This window comes from Heptranchias perlo, chromosome 2 (assembly GCF_035084215.1).
Source record: "Heptranchias perlo isolate sHepPer1 chromosome 2, sHepPer1.hap1, whole genome shotgun sequence".
In the NCBI taxonomy this organism is placed as follows: Eukaryota; Metazoa; Chordata; class Chondrichthyes; order Hexanchiformes; family Hexanchidae; genus Heptranchias; species Heptranchias perlo.
In genome coordinates this window covers 92,087,353-92,106,350 of record NC_090326.1, presented here as the reverse complement: position 1 = coordinate 92,106,350, position 18,998 = coordinate 92,087,353, and the positions used below count along the sequence as shown (strand labels likewise).

General features: G+C 42.1%; 1 protein-coding gene across 1 annotated transcript in view; it reads right to left on the bottom strand.

Annotated features, from left to right (window-relative positions):
- si:dkey-256h2.1 (uncharacterized protein LOC337520 homolog) overlaps window positions 1–18,998 on the bottom strand; it is a 209,246-nt gene that overhangs the window by 161,978 nt on the left and 28,270 nt on the right. Inside the window, exons 2-4 of the mRNA XM_068004185.1 lie at window positions 15,053–15,210; window positions 10,582–10,760; window positions 92–252 (exon numbers count right to left, since the gene is read on the bottom strand). Coding sequence (XP_067860286.1) covers window positions 92–252; window positions 10,582–10,760; window positions 15,053–15,210 — 498 coding nt within the window. The remainder of the gene's footprint in view (window positions 1–91; window positions 253–10,581; window positions 10,761–15,052; window positions 15,211–18,998) is intronic.

Below are 18,998 nucleotides of genomic sequence, written 5' to 3'. Positions count from 1 at the left end.
AACCACTGTATAAAATCAGTAACCACATTGAATCAGTGTAACTCTAACCTACAACATGAAGAGGGCAAGGGAAAAATAATTGAAAGCTTACCTTACTGCATCAACCACGTCTTTCTGAAAATGCATTATTGAGGCTGGTATGTTTATGGCGGTAAAGCATTCTGCTCCCTTACAGTTCATATCCTGAAGTGCTCTGCCGAGCCTTACATAAATTAGGACCCCTACTGCCCTAGAATTTTCCATATTGTTAATCTGTAAAGAAACAGATAAAAAAAACACTGAAAAAAAATACCTAGAATACAATAATAGATATATAGATGAGTGAAGCTGACAAGAATGGCTTACTCCACTCCATAGTTCAATTTCTCTAGCTTTGGAGAGTTATTGCTGGGCTATCAGTTAGCCCCTCAAAGTTTATGACTGGAGCAGCACTTCAAGAATTGATAACTACTTAAAATAAAACTCCTGGTTTATGCCAGGAGCATGAAAGTCGCACTCAACTTTGGGCACCAATATAAAATTCTGCACAGACTACCAGCTACAAAGTTGCACACCCATTTCTCCTGCCTGTGGAAACTTGTGAAGACAATATTCTCACGTGTAACTCTGTCTCTCATAAGCAGCATGCAGACAAACTAATGTATTCCTACTAATTTTACTGACTGAGTTCTCTACATTTGGGGGACAATTTTCGATTTGGGTGTATATCGGATGGACAGTGGGTAGGGCTTCCACTCTACCCACCTGACACAGTTGGCAGGGAGGCCCAATCATTTTTTGTGGTCAGGCCTCATTAACATTAAATCGGTGAGTTGCCAGCGCTAATCACATTCTTTATAGGCAGCTTGCCATTTGAGAGGATAGGAAATCCGGCAGTGCGGCAGATCTTGATGGGGCTGTGGCAGCACCTTAAATGGGAAAGATGGAAGCTTCAGGAGCGAAAGGTAGCAGCAGTTTATAGCGCAACTGCAGTAAAAATGAGTGCCAGTCCCATCTTCCCTGACTGCAGCTAAGGATCCCTCTAAATACTGCTGGAAATGGCCCCCTCCGGACTTGTATCACCCATTTGGGCGGGTTGATGAACTGGCAGTGGAATGCCGGTAGAGACAAAAATGACGCCAATTTTTTAACTGCATCATTTGACACTGATACTGACAGGATCAGGTCAGCTGCCCATTTTACACCCTACTCAATTTTATTTTCCATTGTTAAAATTGGGTGGAGTGTATAACGGGCAGCCGATCCACTACCACCCACTTTACACAATCAAAGTTGAAAATTTCGCCCGAAGGGGAGAAACTTCTAACTCAAAGACATGAAGTTATTTAAAAATAGATGATGCATTTTCAAAACAAGACCACAACAAAACAAAGCATATACAGATATTATTAGAACTTACTAAGCTATGTTTGAGAAGTATTCTCACTTGCTTATAGTCATTACTGTCTGGTCATATTTATATTGGCCTCGTAATGAATTTTAAAGATAAGTCTCATTCAAATGGTAGCATTTGTTGCATATTACTGCTAAACATTTCCTTTTTTAATTGTGAAATTTTGATCTTCGTCATCAACGATACCAAGTAGGTTTTCAAAATCTGTGCAACAAAAACCTTCCATCAGCCCTTAAATCCATCTCCATTATCTCAGGAGAAAATGGAGATAGGTTTAAAGGCTGATGGAGGATTTTTGTTATACAGATATATCAATTCAACAAAAATGGATTATACTGAATCCATTATAGAAGACTAGAGCCTAATACCTGCTCAAAATTTTTCTATCCATTCATCAAACCTAAACTGAGTTTCTAATATTTTTAAGAAGGCTATGTTTTTGTCACAAAGACAAAGAGAAAACTGAGTCAACCTGACAGCAATCAGACAGGTCTTGTTCTCTGGAAGACAAAAACCTAAACAGATGGAAATCCAGTACCAAAAAATAACTGGTCTGCACTAAAGCCATAAAGACTAATGTGTTGAATAGTTTATACTTAGTTTGCCAATCACAGTCAAGCAGCGGTAGGGCCAACAACAACTCATCTCACCAGTACTGGGCAAGGGAGTAGGTGAAATTAGATCCCAAGTCTGATTGCTATTCACCCTGGAATGGCATGCATCCTTGGGCAATATGTTAGGAGAGAAACAGATTTGATGTTGTGATGACCTCATAGCTGAACAGCCTACAAATCTCATTGTCCTGCTTCCAAGAATGGCTCTTGGATCGCCATGATCACCAGTGAAACTGTATCCCAACATGAATCATTACCCTTCAGGAGTAAACAGAGAAAAAACAAATAGGAAAAACAAAACAAAAAAGATAAACATTACAATGAGCTGAAATTCCTGACGGTTTGTACTAAATAGTACAGCAAACATAATATTGTTTATGTAATTTTCTGTTTGATTTTTGTATCATTACTCCACTCAATTTTATTTCAAATTAATTTAAATCAATCACTCAGTGCACTGAGCACTAACGCAATGGCCCAAATCATGCTGGAAAAATAATGGCGATTTCACGACATACCCGTTATTAATGCCCAAATTGGCCAGCAAGTTCAGGCAAAGAAGAGATACGCCAGGAGTTGCGATTCGCCATAACTTGCTGGTCGATTTACGCCACTCCGCCGTTAGCCTCGCGAAAACAACAGCTCGATTCCAACCTCCCCATTATTTTTATGAACTTGATGGATTTTCACATTAAACTCGCTACAGTAAGTACACTTTTAACCACGTGATAATCGTTAATGCAATGCCAATCAACCTCTCCAGCCCAGAAAGGGAACTATTCAAACAGTTGAGTCTTATTGCTGTATGTAGTAAATTCTTGTTAGAGATTTTTAAAAAGTTAAATATTACATTTTTAATTTTTTTTCTTGCGTTTCCTTTTTGTCTCTCTCTCTCTCAATCCAATCTTTCCTTCTATCTCGATACCTGATTTGACTCTAATTCACCCTCCTTCTCTGTCTTTGCTCTGTTTCTTTCTCAATCCTTAAATCTCATTGGTTAAGGAGATAGACTGCTGGTTCCATTGTTCACTAAAGTCCCAGATGCCCTGTTACCCTCGTTATCAACTTACACTTCCAGCAATTTACAGGGCAAGAAATTTTCAAGCTGAAGGATGCAGGAAAAAGTCTAGCTAACGGTGCAGACAGCGAGACGCCCCCTCCAGCAAGGTTTGGGCCATTGTTCTGTGAAATGACAAAACTTTGGTTTGCACTGGTGAATCCCCATATCGCAAACTCTTAACATTATCTATGTCATCAGGGGCAACTTCTGTATGGAGGCTATACACTTTCACATGTGCAGGGAAGAAAGAGAAGACAAGTTACATGAGGCTGGCCTCTTGCCAGTTCAACTGCATATCTTATTGTTTGGTAAACACTTACTGACAAGTGACTTAGACACCAGGATTAACCCAAAATACAGGTCTGCTCAGCACCACAGGTGAGGCACACTTGGGGGTTCAGGCCTGGATCCCTATTAAAATCCCACCTCCATTGTAGGTATCTTATAGGGGGATGATTGGGCCACACAGAAAAAAAATTATTTGTCAAATGTTTAGGGAGGGAATTCCAGATCATGACAGCTGATGATATGGCCGCCAATGGGGAGAAGGGAGTTGGGGGGATGGACCGGAGGCTAGAGTTGGAGGAACGCAGAGCTCTTGGAGGGTTGTAGGGCTGGAGGAGGTCATAAAGATAGGGAGAGGCAAGGCCATGAAGGGTTTTAAACACAAGGATGAGAATTTTAAATTTGAGACATTGGGGGACTGGAAGCCAATGTAGGTCATCGAAGCAAAGGGGTGATGGGTGAACAGGACTTGGTGCAGGATAGCATATGGACAATAGAGTTTTGGATAAGCTGAAGTTTACGGAAGGTGGAAGGTGGGAGGCCGGACAGGACAGTATTGGAATAGTTAAGTCAGGAGGTGACAAAAGCATGGATGGGAGTTTCAGCAGCAGACAGGCTGAGGCAGGAGTGGGCGACATTATGGAGGTGGAAGTTGGCGGTCTTACTGATGAGGATATGGGGTCAGAAGATCAGTTTGGGGTCAAATAGGACATTACGGTAGCGGACAGTCTGGTTCCACCTGATACAGTAGCTGCGGATGGAAATGGAATCGATGGCGAGAATTAAGAGTTTGTGACAGGACTGAACATGATGGCCTTCAGGGAGCGAGGAAGGTTTTTGGAGCAAGAGTTTCAGACGGTAGTCACAGTACTGAGTGGCAGTGGTAGAGGAAGGAGCGGTGACTATCCACAGGTCAGGAAAAGTGAGAGGGGACAAGCTTGAGCAGGAATGCCCAGAGGAAATTACCATGTCGAACAAACTTGCAGTACTTGCTTCCTGTGGGGAGAATGAGGACTCTGGTCAGGAATATCAAATGGCTCCAAAAAAAATCATGAATTGACTTGGGTGGGGGAGGAAGATTAGCAATTCGGTTAGGAATGCAGTAGTGATAGGGGACTCAATAGTTACAGAGGTGAACGCTATCCTTTGCAGTCCAGATCAATTTTGAGATGTTGTGTGGCCTCCTAGGTGCAAGGGTAAGGGACATTTCAGAAAGACTGGAAAAGATTACGGAAAGGGAGGGAAAGCACCCAGTCATTGTGGTCCAGGTGGGAGCCAACAATATAGAAAGGAAAAGCCTGAAGTCTTGCAAAAGAAGTTTAGGAGATTAGAAAGCAGATTTAGGAGCACAACTTCAACGGTGGCAATCGCTGGTTTACTCCCCAAGCCACATGCTAGAATAGGGAAGGTAATGAAGGTTAGGGAGTTCAATGCATGGCTAAACAAATGGTGTTAGCCTTGGCTCAGTGGTAGCACTTTCGTCTCTGAGTCAGAAGGTTGTGGGTTTAAGCCCCACTCGAGACTTAAGCACATCATCTACTCTGCAATTTATATCCTCAAAAAGCTCTAATAGATTTGTCAAACACGATTTCCTTTCATAAAACCATGTTGATTCTGGCTAATCATATTATGATTTTCTAAGTGCCCTGTTACCATGTCCTTAATAATAGACTCCAGCATTTTCCCAATTACTGATGTCAGGCTAACTGGTCTGTAGTTTCCCGCTTTCCCTCTCCCTCCTTTCTTGAATAGTGGTGTTGCATTTGCTACCTTCCAATCCACTGGGACCGCTCTAGAATCCAGGGAATTTTGGAAGATCACAACCAAAGCACCACCTCTGCAGCCACCTCTTTTAGAATCCTAGAATATAGGCCATCAGGACCAGGGGATTTGTCGGCTTTTAGTCCCATTAATTTCTCCAGTACTTTTTCTTCACTGATATCAATTACTTTAAGTTCCTCACTCTCATTAGACACTGGGTTCCCCATTATTTCTGGTATGTTTTTGTGTCTTCCACTGTGAAGACAGATACAAAATATTTGTTTAACATCTCTGCCATTTCCTTATTCCTCATTATAATTTCTCCTGACTCGACCTCTAAGGGACCCGTGTTTGCTTTCGCTACCCTCGTCCTTTTTATGTACTTGTAGAAGCTCTTACAATTTGTTTTTATATATCTGTTTCTTGCTAGTTTACTCTCATATTACTTGCTAGTTTACTCTCATATTGTATTTTTTCCCCCTATCAATTTTTGCTCATCTTTTGCTGGTTTCTAAAACTCTCCCAATCCTCAGGCTTATTACTCTCCTTGGCAACATTATAAGCCTCTTCTTTTAATCTAATACTACCCTTAACTTCTTTAGTTAGCCACGGATGGATCACTTTTCCTGTGGAATTTTTATTCCTCAATGGAATGTATACTCATTGACAATTATGAAATATTTCTTTAAATGTTTGCCATTGCTTATCTACCATCATATCCTTTAATCTAATTTCCCAATCAGCCTTAGCTGACTCGCCCCTCATACTTATGTAATTGGCTTTGTTTAAGTTTAAGATTCCAGTTTCGGACTTAAGTACGTCACTCTCGAACTCAATGTGAAATTCTATCATATTATGATCACTCTTCCCCAGAGGATCCCCAGAGGATTCAGGGTTCTATTGAGAGTAGATGTTGTCAAAGGACTGGAGAGTATCCAATATAATAACCATTTTCAAAAAGAGAGATAACCTGGGTAATTGTAGGCTAGTTGCTTAAACATCTGTGCTAGAGAAAATTTGGGAATCTTTAATTAAAGATGAAGAGAAAATAATTAGAAGCAGCCAACATAGATTTCAGAAAGGAGGATCATGCTAGGCAAACCTAATAGTGTTCTTTGAGGAGGTGACAGGTATGATGGATAGGGAAAATGCGGTGGATATGGTGTACATGGATTTTCAGAAAGCCTTTGATAATTAGTACACAAAAGACTACTGGAGAAGATTAAGGGGTTATTAGGGAAAGGTTAGCAAATTGAATTAAAAACTGGTTAGAAGGGACGAAACAGAGTGGAGGTTAAGAGCAGCTTTTCAGAGTGGTTGAAAGTAGATAAGTGTCCCACGGGGTTCTGTTCTGGGTCTGCTTCTGTTCACTGTGTACATCAATGATTTGGACATAGGGCTGGTGGGAGTGGTGTCTGAATTTGTAGAGGACATGAAAATAGGTCGCACACTAAATAATTATGAGGATGAAAGGAAGCTGCAAGGGAAATTGATAAGCTGGAGAAATGGGCAAATAAGCGGCCAAGGGAATTCAATGTTAATAAAAAAAAGCAATAATTCTACTTTAAATAGGGAATGGTTGCATGATGTGGAACAGCAGGGGGATTTGAGGGATTTGGGGGATTTAGGTTCACAAGACATTAAAGTAACACCTGAAATGGTAAAGCCATAAAGAAATCTAACTGAATACTACGTTTTATGGCAAGAGGTATATAATATAAAAGTTATATGTAATGGTTAACCTATATAAAACCTTAGTAAGACCACAGTTGGAGTTCAGTGTGCTCCACAGAAAGGATATTGAAGCAATAAGAAAGGGTACACTCCCTGTAACCTTATATACAAATTATATATGTACATAGCTTTTACAAGCAGTCTCAGAACAGAATCCTGGGGGACATCACTATCTACTTCCAACCGCTCTGAGATACTGCCCAGCGCAGATTAACTAGGATGCTGTCTAGTATGAGGAAATACATATAAAGACATAAAAAACTGGGACTGTTTTTGTTATGAGAGGAGTTTATGGGGTGATTTGATACAGGTGTTTAAAATTATGAAGGAATGGGACAGAGTAGACAGAAACAGACTTTCCAGTGATTTGAGGGTGTATAACAAGGGGACAGAGATGTAAGAATAAATGCAAGAGATTTAGAACAGGGAGCAGGAGAAACAATTTCACACAGATCGTTGTGAGGCTGTGGAACGCACTATCAGAGTTAGTGATTGAAGCAAAGACGATGTCAACATCATAGAATGATACAGCAAAGGAGACCATTCGGCCCATCATGCCTGTGCCAGCTCTTTGAAAGAGCTATTCAATTAGTCCCACTCCCCTGCCCTTTCCCCATAGCCCTGCAAATTTTCCCCCTTCAAGTATTTATCCAATTCCCTTTTGAAAGTTATTACTGAATCTGCTTCCACAACCTTATCAGGCAGTGCATTTCTCTACTTCCTCCTCCTTTACTGTGACATTAGCAGCATCCTCTTCTTTAGTAAAGACAGATGCAAAGTACTGATTTAGTATTTCAGTCATACCCTCTGCCTCCACTAGAAGATCTTCTTTTTGGTCCCTAATTGGTCCCACCCTTCCTTCGACTAGCCTTTTACTATTTATATGTTTGTAAAAGACTTTTGGCTTTGCTTTTATGTTACCTGCTAATCTATTCCCTTACATTCTCTTTGCCCTTCCTATTTACTTTATAATTTCTCCTCTGTATTCAGCTTGGTTCTCTAATTTATTATTAACCACGACACTTCATCATAAGCCTCCTTCTTCTGTTTTATTTTAATCTCTATTCATCCAGGGAGCTCTAACTTTGGATGGCCTTCCTTTCCCCCTCATGCGAATGTGTCTAGTCTGTACTCGAACATCTCCTCTTTGAAGGCCTCCCACTGCTCATTTACTATGTCACCTGCCAATCTTTGATTCCAATCCACCTGGGCCAGATCCCCTTTCAACTCACAAATTCTTTTTGAATCTCAGAGCTCAATTATCCAAAACACAGGGTGATCCGGTTTGCTCTCTTCCAGGCCCTATTTGAACCGAGAGATAATTGGAGCTATCCTACGGGTAAAGTGGAAAAGTTAGATTTCTCTCAGAATTGGCACAGAGAGAAATCCCAGAAGAAACAGTGTCACTTTGGAATTCCTGGCTGAAGAAGAAATACTATGGCCTTGATTTTGACTCGAGGCAGGATCGCTGCGTGGGGGTGCTAAGGCGTGCTACAAGCTCGGTCACGGAGGCCCAGAGAGGTTTTAGCTGTCAACCCTCATTTACATATGCAAGATTCAACTCCTGCCCAAACCCGGCAGGAATCACTGCCTGGGCAGTGCATGGGAGCGGGAGTGGGAATTCGGGCAGTAGGAGACCGCCGCTGAAGGCCCATGGGAGGAACATAGGAACAGGAGTAGGCCATTCAGCCCCTCGTGCCTGCTCCGCCATTTGATAAGATCATGGCTGATCTGTGATCTAACTCCATATACCTTTGGTTGCCAAAGAGCTATCTATCTCACATTTAAATTTAGCAATTGAGCTAATATCAATTGCCGTTTGCGGAAGAGAGTTCCAAACTTCTACAACCCTTTGTGTGTGGAAATGTTTTCTAATCTCGCTCCTGAAAGGTCTGGCTCTAATTTTTAGACTGTGCCCCCTACTCCTAAAATCCCCAACCAGTGGAAATAGTTTCTCTCTATCCACCCAATCTGTTCCCCTTAATATCTAATAAACTTCGATCGGATCACCCCTTAACCTTCAAAACTCCAGAGAATACAACCCCAATTTGTGTAATCTCTCCTCGTAACTTAACCCTTGAAGTCCGGGTATCATTCTAGTAAACCTACGCTGCACTCCCTCCAAGGCCAATATGTCCTTCCGAAGGTGCGGTGCCCAGAACTGCTCACAGTACTCCAGGTGCGGTCTAACCAGGGTTTTGTGTAGCTGCAGCATAACATCTGCCCCCTTGTACTCCAGTCCTCTAGATATAAAGGCCAGCATTCCATTTGCCTTCTTGATTATTTTCTGCACCTGTTCATGACACTTCAATGATCTATGTCCCCTGCACAAGGTAAATCTATCGGAGAACTCCGGGAGAGTGATCCCTGTCAAGGAAAGCCCAGGGCGTGGTTGGCCCTAGGTTTCCTTGAGGGGCCCAGAAAAGCGCTCCTGCTCCTCCTGGCCCACAAGGAAACTAAAAAATATCCTGCTGGGCGTCTCCTGGCTGCTGTTTTCAGCAGCTTTGGAAATTGGTGTCTGGCAGCAGCCTGCGTTCTTTGAATGTGGGGTCAGGAGGAGTAGTCCTGCTACCCTGCTCCACATTCAGGTAAGTATATTGTAAAAACTTACCTTGTTGGTTACCAGCTAACCTATTCTGATAGGCCTGGTTTTTTGGAGCGCGGCTGGTACCAGCTGCCAGGGTGCGGGGAGCTCAAACAGACGATTGGCTCCTTATTTGCACATGCAAAGGGCCTAATGCCTGTTTCAAACGTGGGCATTGCACGGCAATTTTTTGACCTTTACCAGTATGGCGGGCAGTTCATTTCCCAATAATGAGAATGCACTTCCTGTCCACCATATTGGAGGCTGAGATGGGTGTTGCATGACCGAATTTCTAGGCCAGTATCTTAGAGTTTGTTCATTTATCGATTCAAGGAGGTTGATAAAAATGTTCCACTGTAAACATATAATTGTATACTGTAGTCACACTATTCACTTGTTCATTGTTTATTTAATAAATTTGCTTCATATTTTGAACTTCAAATGAGCCAGGCTCTATTGCCTTTGAAGTCTGGAGGGAGTCCTTATTAAGGCACAAGACAATCCAGTACATAACAGCAATTACCAAACAGACACATTACCGAAACCTTTCCTAGACTTCAAGGCAAGGATAGATGCTCTTCAAGGCTTGGAGAGTTGGGACTCTTGCATGTGAGTGATTCGAAATATGAGACAAAATAATCTACAGTAAGAAGGTTTAAAAAACCCCACAAAAAGTCAGCAGAACCGACACTGGCAAAATCTTCAACTGTTCTTGTATATTTTTTAACATTAAAAGGATAAACATAAATTTTGTTCTGCCATTAGATTTATAATTACAGCACTATGTTTTTGTGAACAATTTATTCTGTTCTGTAATTAAAACTGGAGTTAATCATTGCAACACCCTGCCTGCACATTTGCAATATGTAATCATTACTACTGGCCTTTATTTGATTTAAGAATCATCACATCAGTTAACAGGCTACTATAAATCATGTAAAATATAATTTGGAACTACTGGCTTAAATTTATCAGAATTGCTGCATAGCTAATGTCAGTCAATGCCAAGCTAACCATTATTCCATTAAAAAGCAGATCTTGAGTTACTCAAAGTAATTAAAAGGCTTTGCTTTGTGCCCAGGGATACAGTAGGGGACACAAACACACTCTATAAAAGGATCTTACAAGAAGAAATCATTTTAAGCAGTACCTTTGTAAAGTAGGAACAGTTCCCTTTGTCAGAGACCAAAGCCACAGCACCTTTTACTTCGGAGGAAATATTACACCCGTCACCACCATCCCTCAGAATATAAGGTACTGATCTCCAGCTTTTCATTATCCAATCGTATCTGGCATCCAGTCGTTTGTCAACCACAGGCATTTCAAATTCTGCAATAAAATATATATTGTTATGGAATTTAGTGACACAGATCCATTTGGTTGGTTGGTCACTCATGAATTCAATGCCAATGTGTGGCAAAAGTTTGACATAATCAGTTAATGAGTTTAAATACCTCAGCTGACTATTATTGGTGAGGTAGAGCTGGGTGTCATCAGCATACATGTGCAATCTGGCGTTGTGTTTTCGGATGATGTCGCCGAGGGGCGGCATGTAGATGAGAAATAGGAGGGGGCCAAGGATAGATCCTTGGGGGACTCCGGAGGTAACGGTGCAAGAGCGGGAAGAGAAGCCATTACAGGTGATTCTGTGGCTACGACTGGAAAGATAAAAATGGGACCAGGCAAGGACAGTCCCACCAAGCTGGATGATGGAGGAGAGGCATTGAAGGATGGTGTAGTCAACCCGTGTCAAAGGATACAGACAGGTTGAGGCAACCACTTAGATCTCAGATCAAATTGCAGTTATTCATATGTTTTGAACTGTAGATTTTTTTCCAGATGTGGAGGAAGAAGAGGGCAATGCTGGTGTACCATCAGAAAACTGGATATACATTTTTAAATACTGAAAAATTACCAATACTGTACCATTATATTTACAGCACTCTGTATACACATTGTAAAATTAGGCTGTCCAGTGGCCCCTCTGTAAAAGTCATCTTACCATTGGTCTTACAACAAAATTAAGGTGATTGCAGTTACTTGTACATTTACAGAAAAATGTGCATCCATTTTCACAGGACAAAATTCTCCTGAAACGGTCTCTAGCCAACAGCGTGGATAAAATCATTACTTAGCAGCAATCATCTTGCTATTATGAACCCAAATGTAATCTGGCAAAGGGAAAGGCATTAATAATTAAAGCACGACCATCTGCTTCATATCTTTTGTCTCAGTAGTATCTGAATTAATGAGTTTACTTCTCATTCTCCCATTCTAAAATTTCTCTCAAATACCATAGAGTCCCTGTTACATTCCACTTATCCCTAATGTCTCAGGATATTAATCCAACTGCAGTGTTCCTCATTCATTTATAATTTGAACTTCAAAATTACACTACAAATCTGGAGAGAAATTCTATTTTCCACCCTCACACATATAATTAAAACAAAATACTCAGATTGTAGAGGCATCCAGACTGTTCTATCCTATGATAATCACGGCTTTCCCATAGCTCCAGAACAAAATTAGTGAATTAAGTTAAATTGATTTTTAAATTCTCATACACACAAACACAAACACACACACACACACACACACACACACACAGTATAAAACAAATTCTACATTTTGAAACACTTGATAAGAATTTCTATGAATATATTCATTGTAACTCATGAAATTAAATCCTCCCTGCCAGATTTTCCCCTCTGCGGTCCACCCAGGGTATGCTTAATCATGGAAAGTTATGGCACAGAAGGGGGTCATTCGGCCCATCATGTCCATGCAGTCCGAAAAAGACCTATCCAGCTTAATCCCACTTTCCAGCACTTGGTCTGTAGCCCTGTAGGTTACCACACTTCAAGTGCACATCCAAGTACTTTTTAAATGAGCTGAGGGTTTCTGCCTCTACAACCCTTTCAGGCAGTGAGTTCCAGACCCCCACCACCCTCTGGGTGAAAAAAATTCTTCTCAGCTCCCCTCTAATCCTTCTACCAATTACTTTAAATCTATGCCCCCTGGTCACTGACCCCCCTGCTAAGGGAAATAGGTCCTCCCTGTCCACCCTATCAAATCCCGTCATAATTTTATATACCTCAATTACATCTCCTCTCAGCCTCCTTTGTTCTAAAGAAAACAACCCCAGCCGATCCAATCTTTTCTCATAGCTAGAATTCTCCAATCCTGGCAACATCCTTGTAAATCTCCTCTGTACTCTCTCTAGTGCAATCACATCTTACCTGCAATGTGGTGGCCAGAACAGTACGCAGGACTCAAGCTATGGCCTAATCAATCTTTTACACAGTTCTAGCTCCCTGCTCTTATATTCTATGCCTCGGCTAATAAAGGAAAGTATCCCGTATGCCTTTTTAACCACCTTATCTACCTGTCCTGCTACCTTCAGGGATCTGTGGACATGCACTCCAAGGTCCCTTTGTTCCTTTACACCTCTCAGTATCCTCCCATTTATTGTGTTTGCCCTCCCTGAATGCATTACCTCACATTTCTCGGGATTGAATTCCATTTGCCACTTTTCTGTCCACCTGACCAGTCATTTGATATCTTCCTGCAGTCTACAGCTTTCCTCCTCACTATCAACCACACGGCCAATTTTTGTACCATCTGCAAACTTCTTGATCAAGCCCCCCAAATTCAAGTCCAAAAAGCAAGGACCTACTACTGAGCCTTGTGAGACCCCACTGGAAACAGCCTTCCAGTCGCAAAAACACCCGTTAACCATTACCCTTTCCTTCCTGCCACTGAGCCAATTTTGGATCCAACTACCCACTTTCCCTTGGAGAGGGAGAGATGCATCTGTATATATCCGTAAGAATGAATTACAATTTTAACTCCTATGGTGTGCCTCGATAACATTGCACCTCTCAAAGTTGTCACTTCTAAAAATGTAGCCTCAAAAGCATCACGCTTCTAAGGGGCAACATATTGTGATTGGCTCAAACAATCACTGTCTGTTCAGTTAAATGCACTGATTGGCACAAACACAACATTAATGACTAAATGCAAAATAATCATAAACCAGGTCCATTCATGAGCAAGCACCTGAAAAACACCAATTTATTTTTCAAATCCAGCAGTCTGTAATCAATAACAACCATGAATCTGAGTCAAATTGCTGAAACTAATTTGAAACTTTTGTTGTAAGGTTGAGAGGGTGGCCATGCATATAGATGTGGAGCTGATGTGCAGAATGAAATTGAGTGGGGCCAGAAAAGACAAAAAAAAGCAGGTGGGGTGGGGGCAAATTTAGCTGAAGGTTGAATCCACCGAGGATGAGGAGTCATTTAATGTAAAGTGAATAAGGAGATCGCAGCGAGTAAATCACCAGGGATTTAGGAGGTGTTAGACAACAAATGTTGTAAAGGAGGCAGGTGGAAGAAAGTAAGATGTTCAAATGAGAAGGATGTGCTAGAAAAGCAGTTGGCCAATGAAAACCACACCACTGTTACATGAACAAGTGGCAGGGAAAAGCAAAGTTAGCTGTGGTTTGGATCAGTTTAGCTCAGTTCGTAGTGTTCACTTCTTAAGCAGGTGGTGTTGGTTCCCGCCCACTACAGATAAGTACATAATATAGGTGGACACTTCAGTGCAGTACTGTTCTCTGAATTCCCACAGATGCCATCTTTCACATTAAATGTTAAGTCGAGGCCCTGCCTGTCTGCTCAGGTAAACATAAAAGATTCCCCATTTGGAGAAGAGCAGAGAGTGCTCCTGGTGTCCTAGTTAACATTCTTCCCTCAACCAACAGCACAATAAAAATAGCTGGTCATTCATTCATTTTCAACTTGTTGGACCTTGCTGAGCACAAATTCACTCCTGTATTTGCCACAAAATGACATCACTGCACTTCAAAAATAAGTCAGTCAGTGATTGTGAAACACTTTGGGTCATCCTGAGGTCATGAAAGGTGGTATATAATTGCGAGTTCTTTCTTTTTACTCACCTTGTTTTTGTGAACCTACAATTCCCAGGTGTGTACTGTGACAATTTGAGTTACATGTCAACCAAGAAGAAAATTACAAAACAGCTGTGAAACACGGTCAGTAGAAAAAACATTAAAAACTCAAAAAAAACCTTTTATACAGCTTAAATCATTGGATAAAAATTCTGCGCTAATGGTATTGTTTGGGATGAGGTTTTGCTTTGTGACATTGAAAGGTACTGATGTTTCTCTATGATGTACTTTGATACTATTCTGCAAATTCACTATAGAAAGCAAGGGAAAAGTAGTTTCCCCTTTCTCCTTTCCTGAACATGGGTGTAAACATGTACTATCCTACAAACAATTGGCAGTACTTCCATTTCCAAAAGTTTCTGGAAAATCACGGTTAGTGCCTCAGTTAGCTTCTCATCAACCTTCTTTAGTATTCTGGGATGAACACCATGTGGGCCTGGTGACTTTCCTAAAGCTAATAGTCACAGTAGTTTTTTAAAATACTGTTGTTTTGAATATTTCTTTACTTACTTTGTATTCAGCAATAACGCTATGAAAAGGTTATATCAATTAGATTCAATGCCAGTGGGTTTAAGATTCAACTTATGTGCATGAGACAAACGTTAACTCCAAGCACTAAACATTCCACTTTGAAAACCATTGGTTATACCTGGTGAAGTGAAAACAGCTTGAGAGAGCCCACAGTTGTGCCCTTGACATCTCCAGGAATAGAAGATAGCAGGTATCCAGTTTCCCAGAGCATAGACAGGAATCGGTACAAAATGAAGTCGAGACAACAAATCCTTAAATCTATCGACGTCCTTCACCCTGCAACAAATAATTTTTTCTTAGTATAACAATATTAAAATTTAGTCCTAATATCGTAGTATTTTTTAAACAGGTTCACAATTTTTTTTGTTATTATTACAAGGAGTAACCATTTTAGTTCCTTTATAAAAACGTATACACACATGGCAAAGATCAAAATTGCTATCAGGGCAGTATTGTGGCACATTACCACTGTAATGTGTATGCCACAAAGTAGTAGAATGTAAATTTATCTTTATTCTCACTAGTGGACCTGGTTGCCAAAAAAAGGACCAAGGAGAAACCAGGTACTTTGCCTTGGGAATGGGGAAGAGGGTGAGGCACAAAGGCTGCACTTGCACAGCCATTAGTAGCTGGCTTAATAGTGAAATTAGCAGTGGATGTAATTGTCACCTATCCACTGCCTTGGTCAAGAAATATTTTGTGAACTGGAGACCTTATAAGGAAGGAAAAGAAATGAAATAATCCGGAACTGTTGTGCAATCTCATTTTAAGACTTTGCTGGAATCTTTTCCTCCACTCATTTCATTTTTTTTTTATTATACAGCCACCAAATATTAAATTGTAGTTACATTTATCAAGTAGTATAATCACGCAGCAGGTAATTATGGTACTTGAAAGATTGTACAATCCAACATCTGTTACACATTTGCAGCAAACAGCATTCTTATAATGTACTTATGGTTCCGAATCCATCAGTCCATTAGTTTAAGAGACGATCATATTTCAAACCATTTTCAAGTGTTATGGATAAATGCAATATATTATTCCAACTTGCAAACGATTTGAATTCTCTATATTTTAAACTTAATGATTAGATTAGTGGTGATGCTAGCTGAATGCATATAGAAAAGTTTAGGGCTTAAAAGATGCATGCCGTTACATTAACTCCTACAGTGTAAAATAACCAAATTTAGTATATTCCTCTTAATACAATGGGTCAGGAGTTTTATAAAACCATGGGTGTTATGCCAAGTGGTTTTACCAGGGATACAGAGATATCAGCATTAGGAAGTAGCCACCAAGAGCACTGGGAAATTGGCCTGGTGTGCAAGTACTGGGAAGAGGATTCCAGGACCAGTAGAGAGGAAAGGTATTGGTGAGACCGCACCTGGAATACTGCATACAGTTTTGGTCTCCATACTTAAGAAAAGACATACTTGCTCTCGAGGCAGTACAAAGAAGGTTCACTCGGTTAATCCCGGGGGTGAGGGGGCGGACATATGAGGAGAGGTTGAGGAGATTGGGACTCTACTCATTGGAGTTCAGAAGAATGAGAGGCGACCTTATTGAAACATACAAGATTGTGAAGGGGCTTGATCGGGTGGATGCGGTAAGGATGTTCCCAAGGATGGGTGAAACTAGAACTAGGGGGCATAATCTTAGAATAAGGGGCTGCTCTTTCAAAACTGAGATGAGGAGAAACTTCTTCACTCAGAGGGTAGTAGGTCTGTGGAATTTGCTGCCCCAGGAAGCTGTGGAAGCTACATCATTAAATAAATTTAAAACAGAAATAGACAGTTTCCTAGAAGTAAAGGGAATTAGGGGTTACGGGGAGCGGGCAGGAAATTGGACATGAATTTAGATTTGAGGTTAGGATCAGATCAGCCATGATCTTATTGAATGGCGGAGCAGGCTCAAGGGGCCGATTGGCCTACTCCTGCTCCTATTTCTTATGTTCTTATGAAACTTCTGGGAACACTGGGATAGTTCCTGCAATCTTGAACCACTGGGAATGCTGTCTTAGGGGTTTGTTTTTTAAAAAATTCATTCATGGGATGTGGGCATCGCTGGCAAGGCCATACCCGCAACCTAAATGCCTAAATGCCCATCCCTAAATGCCCTTGAGAAGGTGGTGGTGAGCCGCCTTCTTGAACCGCTGCAGTCCATGTGGTGAAGGTTCTCCCACAGTGCTGTTAGGAAGGGAATTCCAGGATTTTGACCCAGCGACGATGAAGGAATGGCGACATATTTCCAAGTCGGGATAGTGTGTGACTTGGAGAGGAACGTGCAGGTGCTGGTGTTCCCATGTGCTTGCTGCCCTTGTCCTTCTAGGTGGTAGAGGTTGCGGGTATGGGAGGTGCTGTCGAAGAAGCCTTGGCGAGTTGCTGCAGTGCATCCTGTGGATGGTACACACTGCAGCCACAGTGCGCCGGTGGTGGAGGGAGTGAATGTATAGGGCGGTGGATGGGGTACCAATCAAGCGGGCTGCTTTGTCCTGGAATGCTGTCGAGCTTCTTGAGTGTTGTTGGAGCTGCACTCATCCAGGCAAGTGGAGAGTATTCCATCACACTCCTGACTTGTGCCTTGTAGATGGTGGAAAGGCTTTGGGGAGGCAGGAGGTGAGTCACTCGCCGCAGAATACCCAGCCTCTGACCTGCTCTTGTAGCCACAGTATTTATGTGGTGGTCCAGTTAAGTTTCTGGTCAATGGTGACCCCCAGGATGTTGATGGTGGGGGATTCGGCGATGGTAATGTCGTTGAATATCAAGGGGAGGTGGTTAGACTCTCTCTTGCTGGAGATGGTCATTGCCTGGCACTTGTCTGGCGCGAATGTTACTTGCCACTTATCAGCCCAAGCGTGGATGTTGTCCAGGTCTTGCTGCATGCGGGCCTGGACTGCTTCATTATCTGAGGGATTGCGAATGGAACTGTACACTGTGCAATCAACAGTGAACATCCCCATTTCTGACCTTATGATGGAGGGAAGGTCATTGATGAAGCAGCTGTGCACTGTGGGAGAACCTTCACCACACGGACTGCAGCGGTTCAAGAAGGCGGCTCACCACCACCTTCTCAAGGGCAATTAGGGATGGGCAATAAATGCTGGCCTCGCCAGCGACGCCCACATCCCATGAACAAATAAAAAAAAAGCTGAAGATGGTTGGGCCTAGGACACAGCCCTGAGGAACTCCTGCAGCAATGTCCTGGGGCTGAGATGATTGGCCTCCAACAACCACTACCATCTTCCTTTGTGCCAGGTATGACTCCAACCACTGGAGAGTTTTCCCCCTGATTCCCATTGACTTCAATTTTACTAGGGCTCCTTGGTGCCACACTTGGTCAAATGCTGCCTTGATTTCAAGGGCAGTCACTCTCACTTCACCTCTGGAATTCAGCTCTTTTGTCCATGTTTGGACCAAGGCTGTAATGAGGTCTGGAGCCGAGTGGTCCTGGCGGAACCCAAACTGAGTATCGATGAGCAGGTTATTGGAGAGTAAGTGCCGCTTGATAGCACTGTCGACGACACCTTCCATCACTTTGCTGATGATTGAGAGTAGACTGATGGGGCAGTAGTTGGCCGGATTGGATTTGTCCTGCTTTTTGTGGACAGGACAATTGTGGACTGGGCAATTTTCCACATTGTCGGGTAGATGCCAGTGTTGTATCTGTACTGGAACAGTTTGGCTAGAGGCACGGCTAGTTCTGGAGCACAAGTCTTCAGCACTACAGCCAGGATGTTGTCTGGGCCCATAGCCTTTGCTGTATCCAGTGCACTCAGTCGTTTCTTGATATCACGTGGAACATAAGAACATAAGAAATAGGAGCAGGAGTAGGCCAATCGGCCCCTCGAGCCTGCTCCGCCATTCAATAAGTTCATGGCTGATCTGATCCCATCCACAAATCTAAAGAACACAAGAAATAGGAGCAGGACCCGGCCACTCAGCCCCTGGGCCCTCTCCGCCACCCACAGGGCATTGACCGATCCGAACTCAGCTTCATGTCCAATTTCCTGCCCGCTCCCATAACCCCTAATTCCCTTTACTTCTAGGAAACTGTCTATTTCT